Source organism: Semicossyphus pulcher, unplaced genomic scaffold (assembly GCF_022749685.1).
Source record: "Semicossyphus pulcher isolate SPU_LCO1_2020_fin unplaced genomic scaffold, fSemPul1.0.p SCAF_7, whole genome shotgun sequence".
Lineage (NCBI taxonomy): Eukaryota > Metazoa > Chordata > Actinopteri > Labriformes > Labridae > Semicossyphus > Semicossyphus pulcher.
Genome location: NW_027211748.1, coordinates 14,842,872 through 14,855,205, shown reverse-complemented (window position 1 = coordinate 14,855,205; position 12,334 = coordinate 14,842,872). Strand labels below are relative to the sequence as shown.

The 12,334-nt window shown below is 41.7% G+C and overlaps 1 protein-coding gene across 1 annotated transcript; it reads right to left on the bottom strand.

Moving 5' to 3' along the window:
- Window positions 1-8,328: 8,328 nt before the first annotated feature.
- On the bottom strand, window positions 8,329-11,630 carry ccdc13 (coiled-coil domain containing 13). Its single transcript, XM_069684735.1, has 13 exons — window positions 11,443-11,630; window positions 11,178-11,326; window positions 10,940-11,082; window positions 10,748-10,831; window positions 10,541-10,657; window positions 10,270-10,374; window positions 10,001-10,171; window positions 9,746-9,922; window positions 9,459-9,662; window positions 9,263-9,363; window positions 8,929-8,991; window positions 8,728-8,802; window positions 8,329-8,467 (listed from the first exon to the last, which is right to left on the bottom strand). Exons 1-13 carry the CDS (start codon window positions 11,628-11,630, stop codon window positions 8,353-8,355), a joined length of 1,692 nt encoding a protein of 563 aa, XP_069540836.1. The 3' UTR covers window positions 8,329-8,352.
- Window positions 11,631-12,334: the final 704 nt, after the last annotated feature.

Genomic DNA, 12,334 nt, shown 5'->3' with positions numbered 1-12,334 from the left:
TTGCAAAGAGATGTTTTTCACGTGGAATCAAACACCATCCACGTGTCTCACGTAAGGCTCTGTGATAAGAAATGCTATTAGATGAAGTGGATTCTTGGTCATTATATTTCCATTTATATTTTCTATTGATAGAGGAGCATACGTTGTGTATGTAGTGTTCTTGAGTCTGGCTTCCCTGATGACGGTTAATAGGAAATTGTTGCAAGAAGCCTGAACCCCTCCCCTGAGGGTTTTTTGGTGACCATGAGAGCCCTTGTTATCAGCTTTAATCAGAAGAAGATCCCGGTGATTGGCCGGCTTCCTGACACCCCTCAAGTGACTGAGGGGTGTCAGGAAGCATCATTTGAGGATGAATGGGCCGGATTCACCAATTCATTCCAATTTTTCTTAAATTTGTGCCTCAGAAAGTTTGTTAGAAAAGTAATGATGGAAACGAGCATCTTTGCAAGCTGAAAGCTGGTGTCACTTGTTCATAGTTAGCATAGGTAAACACTCTCCCATCTCCATGAATGGGCATGAGACTGCAGGCGCACAGAAATAACTCGCAAATAGAAAAGAAAAGTTGGGAAAAAATCCAAAGATAAATTGAGCACTAGACTCCAAACTTTAGTAGTTCTGAAATTGCGGTACACCTAAGAATGGAATAGAAAAAGACAGATTCAGTTGTGTCAGTAATAACATTCAAAACAGATGCATGGGATGCTATTACTCAGTCAGTGGATGCTGTATCTATAAATAGTAATGAAAAATGAATGTGATCTCAAATCTGTGGAAAGACTAATATTGGAAAATACAGAAGAGAGATGGTGGACAGTAAAGTAATGCAGCTCTGCTCTTGAGTGTGTGCAGATTTTCTTCTTAACTAAGAACAAATCCAGAATAATCTGGTGACCTGGTGTGGTGATAACCTGGAGCTTAATGCTCTGAAGAAGAATGCACCATCAGCGACTCCACTGTTTCCGCTGTGGAGTCTTTCCGCTTCCTGGGGACCATCATCAGCCAGGACCTCAAGTTGGAGCTGAACATCGGCTCCCTCATCAGAAAGGGACAGCAGGGGATGTACTTCCTGCGGCAGCTGAAGAAGTTCAACCTGCCAAAGACAATGATGGTGCACTTCTACACCGCCATCGTTGAGTCCATACTCACCTGCTCCATCACTGTCTGGTATCATCCGCTCCGCAGAGACGGTGATTGGCTGCAGTCTGCCATCTCTCGAGGGCCTGTACACCTCCAGGACCTTGAGGCGTGCAGGTAAGATTGTGGCCGACCCCTCTCACCCTGGTCACAGACTCTTTGAGACACTCCCCTCTGGCAAGAGGCTGGGCTCCATCAGGACCAAAACCTCCCGACACAAGAACAGTTTCTTCCCCTCTGCTGCCAGCCTCAACAATAAAGCCCCGACCCCCCTCCAACCCCCAACGTGACATGGACTGTCATCCAGCCCCTCAGTCACTTAACACTTAACCAGTGTTAAGTCTGTAATTCAGACTATGCGTTACATTAATGCCCACTGGACTTATATTGTCTATACACTGCACTATTTTTTAATAAATACTGTAAGCTCTTTGCACTGTTCAATATCCTGCACACCTGTACAGCTTTTAATCACACCTGTTGTACATATTTTGTTCTATTTGTATTATTCATTTTGCTTTTTATATTTTTATTCTTATTCCTATTTTTTTTATCTTATTCTATTTAAGTCTTTTACTTAATTTTATTCTAGTTCTGTGTTTATTGTTCTGCACCGAAATCACCAAAACAAATTCCTTGTACGTGTAAACCTACTTGGCAATAAACACCGATTCTGATTCTGAGTCTGATTCTGTTCTGATAAGAAAACATGAGTGAATGTCAGAAGCTTCCTGAAGACTTCAGAAGTGAAGATTTGTTCATAAGAACAGCTGATGAATGAGGCCCTGTGTTTTGTCCTGACATTTATTCCTAATCACAGAAGACTTTAATCAGCCAATTTGTCCCCATTGATTATAATTCTGACTGGCCTGTTTCTCCATGGTTGAAGTTTTATAAATGATCTATTAGCTTGAAAGAACTTGAATATCTTAGTTAACAACCTGATTCAAATGTTGGAGTGAGTGCATATGTTATAAGGCTCCTTCTGTGGGGTCAGTGTCTCTATGCGCGCTTGAATGTAACATTTTGAGCATGTCTACAATGTATTTAATTAATAAAATATTACATACATGTCATACATTAAATACCTGTTGAGGAGAAAGACGCCAAATCCAGATCAAGACTAACTCCTGTTTTCGCAGCACTCTATCACTGTCTCTTTAAGCTCTTTTGTTCTTTAGTTAACTCTCTTCCTTTTATCTGCTTGCTGATGTTGCTCTGTACGTGTGTGTGTGTGTGTGTCGTATCCTCTGAAGAAAACTCCCCCGCTACTTTATTTTAAGTGGATAACGCACTATTCAAACACTGAAGGTCAAATCACTTGTCTGATTGTAATACAGGGAGTCAAAAGGCCTCCTCCGACTGGGCCCATTCTGTGTTTGACATTTTCGTCCTATGGTCGTCCGCTGAGTAAGATTCTGTGTGATAGAAGAGACAAGCTCGGAGCCATTAAAGCTTGGTGTTGGTGGGGGTTGGAGGATGAGTTAGGTGATAGAGATATAGCTTAGGGCATTGAAATGTGTGCTATTTTTAACAAAGTATATCTCTTTTTAAATGAATGACAGCGCCTGGAACCACTTTTAAGAGACATGGAGGCAGAAACAGCTCGTTCAGGATGCAGCCGCCGTTGGAAAATACAATCCAGTACATTTTAAGTGGAGTGTTGGCTCTGTTTTAATAATGAAACTTATTTTAGATTGTTTGTAGAGCTTCAAACCATCTTGAAATACCTGCGCATCTTGTTTTTTCAGTACAGTATTTGATTGGATGCCTGCTATTCATAGTGTTGCTACACGGAAACCTCAGCAGACATAATGAGGACCCATTAAGTATTAATTAGTGGATGTGGTTGTTGAGTCAAAACAAAGCCTCACACATTTATATTCATAAAGCAAACAGAGACAGGGTCTCAGTGAGATGTAAGAAGCCTCCTGGGGCGTCGAGGTGGCTCAGCTGGCGTGTCATCCCCCTTTTGTCTCTCCCAATTATTTCTCTCTCTCTCCCTACAGTGAGCTATCACATAAGGTAAAACCATGAAAAGGAACCAGCAGACTGCGATCAGAGGCACTCATGCACTCGTCTCCAGAAGGCAGCAGATTGCACTCGTGAGCAAAATGTCAACGCCATAGTGTCAGCACGTGTAAAAGGCTTTGTAATACAACTATGTTCAATAAGAGACCAGCGCTCCCATTGGTGGAAACCCTGAGGATATCTGCACCAGTGATGATGGACACGCATGACACAGCCAGTGATTCAAACATCCAGCTCTGGTACATCTTAGCTATAAATAAATAATACATGTCTTTATGTACATACTGTCTGTCCCTCTGCTCAGACAGCCTGACGTATATTAAAATACAAGTACTGGACATTTTTCGTGGACTGTCATCAGATGTGAGAGTGAGTGTTTCCAGAAAAGAGTGAGGAAATTGGTCTACCTTTAAGGGGGCGGACAGCGAGGCAAGGCGAACAAAGTGTCAAGAGTGGCAGTTAGGTTACTGCGGCAGCTGGGAGAGGGAAACGGTCTTAAGCAGGAGAGCATGAAGGGCACCGACTGCGAGGAGCTGCAGCGAGTCGAATGATGGCAATTTTCAAAGCCACTCTGTCGTCATTTCAGAGTCAGAGTTGTTTTAGAGTCACTTTGGTCTCTTTTCTTTTTCACTGTTGTGCTGCAGAGAAGCAAATGCAGCTGTTATATTCTACAAAAAGGCCCCACAAAGATATATTCCAGTGTCTTTACAATCTAGAACAATGCATTTTTACGCCTGCTTGCCTCGGACACGTTTTTAGAACACAAGGAGATTTTGCTTTCAAGGCAGTAAGCTTGGGAATAGTTACCCAGTAAGCGCGAGGTCTTTAGACTTTGGAATTTAAGTTTTAATTTGTGCCCTTTGTCTGTTCCCCTTGTACGTTTTATCTTTTTATTCTTTTATTTAATTTGCCTTCTTTTATTTGACTGTAAAGCACTTTGTAACTGGTGTCTGTGAAGGTGGTATACAAATAAACTTTGCTTGCTCGCTAATGTGTAATGAGCGTACAGTCGCTACAAGACTGTTTAACATCACTTCCAGAAGCAAGACGCACACTTTTCTTTACAGTCTACTGATTAAATCATAAATAGGTGTTTATTATGGCAATTACAATGTACTGCATTAGTAGCTACTGCACAGATTTAGCATATTGTCTTTGTTTAATTGGCACTTTTGGCTCCAAACTGCAGGAAAATAGCAGACACTGGGGGAGCAGGTTTAGCTCAGTTGGTGGAAAATGAAATAAAAAAATAGAAAGATAAAACATAGATAAGATAAACGAAGGGAACAGACAAGACCGTGTCCGAAAAGAAGGGCTAGGAGCTGCTGACTCGAAAGCAAAGTCTTGCCGATACAATACGGAGGCTACAGTTGCCGATGCAGCTGCCGCAGGTTTGACCCCCGGCCTCGGCCTCTTGTCGCATGTCATCTTCCACTCTCCTCTCCCAATATGTCCTGTCTCTCTTCAGCTGTCCTACACATGAAGGTGAAGATGCCCAAAAATAAAAACAGTCACTGGCTGTCAGCAAAATGCATCAAACGTTGTCAACAAGAAATGACACACCGCCATTTTGCGATGTCATCTGGATTTAAAGTTGCCTAAATTCAAAAAAATGACTTTAAAGGAGCTCACAGTATTAAACAGTATTAGCATGACACCTCAGTGCCCGAGATTATGTCTATAAGCGATTTCAGAAGCTTGAAATAAGACACCAAAAGACACGGCTCAAAATAAAATCAGACAATCTGCTGCTCTCCTCATCGACGTGTGCGACTGTAGTGATCGCATGCTTGATTTTAGATCTCACTGTCAGCAGCAATTTCACTCGTCCTGCAGACTTTGATCAATGTTTGATGATAAAAAAGGTGCTCATCTCTGCCTCCCCACTGTCTGAGTAAAGATAACAGCTCATTACTTTACTTCTACTTACTGTAAATGAGCACATTAGGAGCCCGCTGTTTATTTTCTTTCCATTACATGTAAATGAGAGGCACTGGGAGATGAATGGACTCATAGAGGCACAAACCGTTTTCTGGCCTGAGTAAAGTTCACAGATCCCTCATATACTGATGGCTAACTTTAACCTCTGCGTTCACAGCTCCACTATTTACTTTAGTTTCTGGATGCAGTCAATGGTCTGCAGGAAGCATCGGTCCAGAACGAGGGAATACCTCTGAGGAGAAGGATGGAGAAAGGAGTCATTCAAACCTGGAATGACAAATAGGTGAGGCTGTTTACGTATGCTGTGTTTACATAAGTTTGTGTTTGGTTTGGTGGGTTATTGGGCATTTTGGAATAAATCTACACCTCTCTGCGTAATGCAGCTACATAAAACAATATTAAAATTGTCTGGTGAAGTGTAATTTATTTGAAAGTGATGACACTCTTTAATCAGCGAAGTCAACAAGAGTGGTCAAATTAATCTGTGTCAACATGGTTTTTTTTCGCTGAAATGACACACTCAGATGAGTAATGAAGAGCAGTGAACTTTATTTAAAATGCTGCGAACGTTGGCCTCGTTCCTATCAATGGCTGTAAAGTACAAGCTTCAGGTAACATGCCGGGGAAAATCTCCCTGATGCACACAAGCGCTGACTTCTTTAAAATATGAAGTTGTGTTACGGCAGATTTCAAAAACAACCAAACAGAAATTTATTAAGTTAAACATTTTCCCTGGAATCGGATGCAGTAAGGGACCATGACTAGTATTTGCTCCATCAACACCCGTCCTGACGCACATTGCTACATTTGATGCATATTTGGCAGTGCTAAAGGGCACGCAGGCTCGTGGTATCACATCTGTTCCTCCAGTGACACATCTCACTCTGCTACATTAAAGGCTGCCTCACCTTCTATCCAGGAGGTATTCAACACAAGCCGTTTTTTGTTACCCCGAGCATAAAGGCTTTCTTCATCATGTCCAAACTCTGATATTTTTGTCTTGTGGCACTTTCTCGCTCAGTCCAATGGGGACCTGCCAATCTCCCACAGGGTCCTGGAAGAAATAGTGCGGTATTTGAAGGAGCACACTAACTCAGCCATGGTTTTAAATTAAGCGTGATGTGGAGGGGAGAGGCAAAGGGGGGAGGGAAGGAGGGGGTTTCTGCTGAAATCCTTTTGGCTACATCGTAAGAAAATAACTCGGATGTTAGGATGAATGTAGAGGCGACGCGTATCCAGTCAACCTTCGGATTAAGAGGCTACAAGAACACACACTGTACATGCATGTGACATGCCTTGGGGAGGGTATGAGGGACTACAGAGGGAGTTTGTGCAGCTTGAGTCGCATTCATTTTCAACCACTATTCCCACACAGCTGGTTTCAAGTCAGAAACGATTAGCAGTAATATTAAAGAGAATTATTGAAGTTTTTGGGAACATAACAGGGGGGTTTCTGTTTGGATTGGCCTTCGACACATTCATAGGAACCATCTGGAGCCAGAAAAACCCCTAAGTCTGTCACAGCCAGGAAGGTAAACTCATTTTTCATTGATTAAATTGGAGGTTATTTGAGGTACAAAAATACAGACATTGTTGCTCTTTCTATGTTGCTCTCGTACACTTGAGGATGCCAGCAGCAGAACGAGACAAACGTAGATTTAATAAAATATGACAGTGACATTTATAAAACAGCAAGCAGACAAGATAGGAAACCACGGGGAGACATCCTATCAGCGTCAAACATTTGTGCAATCAGTAGGAGCACTTGTCTGATGCCATCAGGGTTAAGTGGAAACCGCTGCTATTAAAGGTATTCAAGTGGTTAAACAGAGGTCACGAAATGCACAAAGCAACCATCACAAACAGCCATTGAGAGGATCTATATGATGTTTGTGTGGCAGAAAAGGGGGGCCTGTTTCCTGCAGCCTGCTGTGTGTCACTGTGACAGGAGAAGGTAGGGCTCAGCTGGACGTGAGTCTGAGCAGGAACCAGCCAGTTCCCCTGGTTAGTGTCTTGTCTGGGCTGTCACAGAGCCTGCAGGGAAAAAACATGCTTGACTTGTCTCATCACGTCACTGCCGAGCCGCAGGTCACGGTGGAGAGCGCTCTTTAGCGGTGCCCTCAGCGACTCTGTTTCCTCCAGCTGAATGACCAGCCAGGAGACAACATAGAAGCGCATGAGCATCTCCGCAGCCCAAACATGAGGGTTAGAATGAGCTCTGTCTGTAGGCACTGTGTCCATTCACCATACTCACAAAGTAGCATGCTGGGAAGCTCAAATGCTGTTATAATGTAGCAGATTATGCTATTATATGCTGGGATATGCTGTGTTACAGATTGTAAATCTAATAAAAATGAATAATCTGAGATGGGTATCATTCCATGTTTCTTAATTATGATGGGCAACTGAAAAGAGATTATATAATAGGGCCATGAGCCCAATTTTCAAGGTTAAACAGAATACTTGATAACCCATTAGCTACCGTTAGACAACAGCTAATGCTAGCGTTTCACCACTTTCTAGCTAACATTACTTTAGCTGGGAAGCTTAGCGAATTCTTAGATTAGCTAACAATTTATGCCTTTGCTTTTGTTCTGTGTAACACTACCAAAAGTTAATACTAGCTTTCAGCCACTTACTTAGCTAACGGTAATAACATATAGTAAGTGGCACATTGCTAAAGTTAGCTGTAGTCTTACTGAGCTAATAGGATATCAACTATATAGTTTTAACTTCAAATATGGTCGTCCCTTTTCAGTTGCTGATCATTCCAGAAGCTGAGAAAAGATAGCACTTTGTCACATTAATAACGTCTAAACAACCTGCTACCTGGAACACAGTGGTATGATGTTACAGCAGCATTTGAGCCCCCTACCCTGAACTTGACATCAGAGGAAAATGGCTGCCATTTGACTATGGTCAATTTCTATGAATCATTGTTTCTGTCGTCTGGTATAAAAAAAAATTTACAACTGAAAAAAAAAAAAAAGAAATCTTGTTTTTAGAACAAGTTCAAGACTTTTAAGATGTGGATCAAATGTTTACAGCAGAGGTGTTAGAAAGTCTAATAAATTTGTCTTTGGATTCCGCGGCTGAGAGACATAATCACGACCGCCAAAGATGAGACAGACATGCAGGAAATTGAGAAGTGAGAACTTTAAAATCATGAAATCTCTATGAAATTGTTACATCATCCTATCATATATCCTTGGCATACCGCTCCTACCCTTGCTGCATGCACAGTCCTTAATTTGAATCTAAATTTGTCCTCTCCAGCTGCTGCTCCAGGATTACTATCCTTCGGTGCGCCTCCTGGTTCCTCTGCTCTGCCTCCAGAAGTCTCAGCTTCATCTCTGTGTCTCTGGAGGATTCAAGAAAGGAGTTAAAATAATGCAATCCTCTTCATGGTGACTGGAGGGACAGACTTTAAAACTTTAGATGCAAACAGATGAATGAATAATTCTTATTTATTTAATTACAAAATTAATAATCTTGAGAATTGCCTATAAAACATGTAATAATTTTTGATGACATCATCCATTTGCAGATTTAGTGATACATTGTAATGTGATTCTAGTGAAGCATACTTGGTTTAGCGTAACAAAATGGAAAAAATTAAACTCTGAATTTGTCTGAAGGACATTAACCAGCTTGTCACCAGTCGAACATTGTGGACATTTTAAAGTACTCAAGCCCCTGAGAACAAAGGGTGCAGCATAGAAACATCATTTTCCCCAGTGAGTCATTACACAGTGGTACAATAATAGATGTGGAACAAGAAAAAAAACAAGCTTTAAATAGAGGATCTTTTCTTCCACTTACTTGATTTCTATACTACTTCCCACAGCAGGCAGCACAAGTTTATGACCAAATTTAGAAACGGATCTGGAAAAAAGTCGGTCATATTAGCAGAAATCCCAGCTGAATATACTGACAAAGCCATGAGGCATGAAACAAAATAAACAACCTGATTACACTAAGTCCCAAATCAGCCAGAGTGAATTATTAACCCTCATGTTGCCAGACAGTGTGTCCAGTCGTACACTGACAGATAGCAAAGGTGAGGTAAATACTAAGGCTAATGACTGTCTATAAAGAAAATAACAGCATTAATACAAAATGCATGAGTCAGTGTGATTAACAGTAGCACGCTTACCCTGACAATGTTATTCTCTTGGTAATGTCGCCCTCTTCAGGAAGAAATCCTGAACTGCAATCTGTTGTCCGGAGGCTGGACTGTCTTTCCTCGCTCCCTTCCTGCAACATCTGCTCATGTGAATGAAAGAGCATTGGAGGAAAAGTTCAAATGGAGAAAGAACTTTTTTTGTGTTGAATTTACTTTTTTAGATTACCTTGACAGTGAGCTGCTGGATTTCCTCCTCTAGCTCTTTGATCATAGCGTCTTTCAGAGCAACCATCTCCTTATGCTTCCTGATGAGCGTGCTGTGCTCTGACGGCTCGCTGCTCAGCTGCTGCTTCGGGCTCGGCTGGGGCTCCTGTACGTTCTGCTGTTGGCTGAGGCTTTTCAGCACCTCCTGCATCTGGGTCTGCTGCTTCTGCCAGAGGTAGATGGGGATATCGTGGTGAAAAAAAGGAGTCATAACGGAAGTAGAAATGTAACTTTGATATAATGCCTTACTAGCAGGGCAGCCACGAGCTCATCATCATGTTTCCCCTTCTCCAGCAGGGTGGAGATCTGGACCTTCAGAGTTTTCATTTCAGCAGAAAGAGATTTGTTTCTGGCTTTAGAAGCTTCCAGCTTTTTCTTCATGTCCTCGTGTTCTTTCAGGAGGCCTTCATAGTCCGCTGAGATCCTCTGTAAAGTTGTGGATGGAGAGCCTTGGTACATTAACAAAGTCATGTTTTAATCTATATAAACTCATCGTACACACACCTCAAACGCCTCCCTCTTCTCCTTCTCCATGGTGCGGATGTAGCTGAGGTTCCTGTCTTGAGGAGGGGTTTTCTGCAAGACCCCCATGCCCAGGAACTCTTCCTCTACACTCAGGACACTCGGCTGCCTTCGCTGAGCCGACTGGTTCAGCTGCTGCTCGAGGTCCCTCACCTGTTGATGATGGTAATAGAAGCCTTTGTTTTCTTAACATTCTAAATTTAATATAAGAAGCACATTATGCCCTGAGTTACAATGTTATTTTTGCTTACCCGTATTTGAAGAGCCAGGATCTGCTGGGAGCGGCCTCTAAAGCTTCCCGGGCAGCTCAGTAACTGCTGAAAATTGACTTCCTCCCCAACTTCACTGATCAAAACCTACAGCAGGAGCAGGTCATATTTATGAACACAGAAATGACAGATGTTTAATGCTAACAAAGCTATCACAGGCAATTGATCTTTTTTGTTCTAATTTACAGCAATCACAGCTATAATACGTGACATTTCTTCTACTCCTGCTTTAACTGCTCAATAAGAACATCACCTTCTGAGCCACTTTCAACTCCTGTTTGGCGGATTGAACCTGGTTACGATACTCAATCACCTTCAGCTGGGCAGCAGCTAACTTTTCCTGCAGAGATTTCACCACTGGATTCTCCTGCTTTTGTTAAGAAATCACATATGGTTCAGATTAAGGTGCAGTCATTCAATTTAGGAAATCCTGTTGGTGAGTTTCACCATCAAATATTACCTCACAGTTATCAGATGAGCTCTTGTTCCCTGACTTTGTATCAATCTTTTGCCCAGGTGGAGAGTTCACTAAAGCCTCCTGCAGCTACAGAAAGGAGCATTAAAGTCCAGTTACTCATTCATTTAAATGCACTACATATTATTAAACAGATTTTTGATTAAAACAATATATCTCTGGAATGTAAAACTGTACCTCTTTCTCAAGATCTTTAATCCTGTTGCTGTTTTGCTTGGATTTGATCTTCTGTCGCTGAATTTCAGCAGTTAACTCTCTATTCTTCCTGGAGAGCTCAACAATCTTGGTGGCTGCTGTATCTCCTGCCAAGCCCGATGAGCCTATATGGATAAGTTTGAGTTTAAGTCATAAGGAATCTGTGATGTATCTATTGCATCATTGTGGTGCAAAATAAGTTGAAGCTATGATATTATACCTGCAAAGGCCAGTCGTTCTTCTTCTCTTTTCTTATTAAGGTGTTTAATTTCAAAATCCTTTTCACTGAGAAGTTTAAAGAGCCGCCCATTTTCATCTTTAAGTCCCCTCAGCTGGTCCAGCAAGTTTTGATTCTCATTCTGTAGCTGTCTATCAGGAGGTTATTAAAACTTAATGAGGACTTAAAACTGCAATCAAAAATTCTGTTGTGTGCTGTAGTTTCTAAGTAATTAACAAAGTAGCAAAACAATATACCTTTCACTCACCTGTTTTCAAGATTGTCTGCCTGAATTCCTTGCTTAGACAGATCCAACTCATCCTGGGTAACACTAGCATTAAGCACATTGTTTTCTTTCTCCTTTTTCCGATCCAGTTTTCTGTTCTCTTGCTGTTTTTGTAGCGCTTGAAACTGAAGGCGCAAGTCATGCATTTCATCCTCATGCTCGTGCTCCATGATCTGCAAGTTAGGCTAAAACATTGGGAGAAAATAATCGGTGTATGAAGGGGGAACAAACACCATAGAAACATATTAGGACTAAATATTGAGGTGGTAGCTGGCTATTGTATAAACATGGATTTTGAACATTGCATTACAGTTTCTGGCACTGGTTTGTGTTAGCTAAATAAGATAACAATTGTCTTTACCAGCTTGGTCATCTTTGCTTCATCATTGGTTTATAGCAGAAAGGGTTTTGATACTTCTTTAAAAAAAAAGGCCTTAATGAGTTCAGGCCTGTGGTAGTATATGCAAAAAAAAGAGTCCTTTTCTGTCAGGCTTCAGGTATGAAGAATCCTCTGGTAGCCTTAATTTTGCAAGTTGAGAACCTAAACAGACAGACGTTAGCAGCTAAAAGTGAGTTGTAAAGTGAGAAAACAGCTCACCTGTCATTCATCCGAGTAGCGCCCTTGTAAACAAACTAGATGTTGTTCTGCCCTGAGACTCTCAGAGTCTGTAGTGGCCTCCTGGCTGATTGCGTTATTCAGTATCCTTGGCAACGGTAGACAAGCTGCACGGAACAAGATCTCGCGGGAGCGAGACTGTAGTCGTAGGAACAAGAGGGAACTGACTGGCCCCGCTACACTTCACTGTGCTGTAACGGTTGTTCATAATTATTGTGATTTTTTTTTTTTTTTTACATACTACGGGTGAGCAGTTTT

Bases quoted from the DNA above. Each gene is read 5' to 3' on its own strand.
- ccdc13 (XM_069684735.1), bottom strand. From the start codon at position 11,630: ATGGAGCACGAGCATGAGGATGAAATGCATGACTTGCGCCTTCAGTTT. The intron at 11,327-11,442 runs GTGAGTGAAAGG...ACCTCCTGATAG, and splicing joins GCAGACAATCTTGAAAACAG to ACAGCTACAGAATGAGAATC. The intron at 10,658-10,747 runs GTAATATTTGAT...TCTTAACAAAAG, and splicing joins GCTCATCTGATAACTGTGAG to CAGGAGAATCCAGTGGTGAA.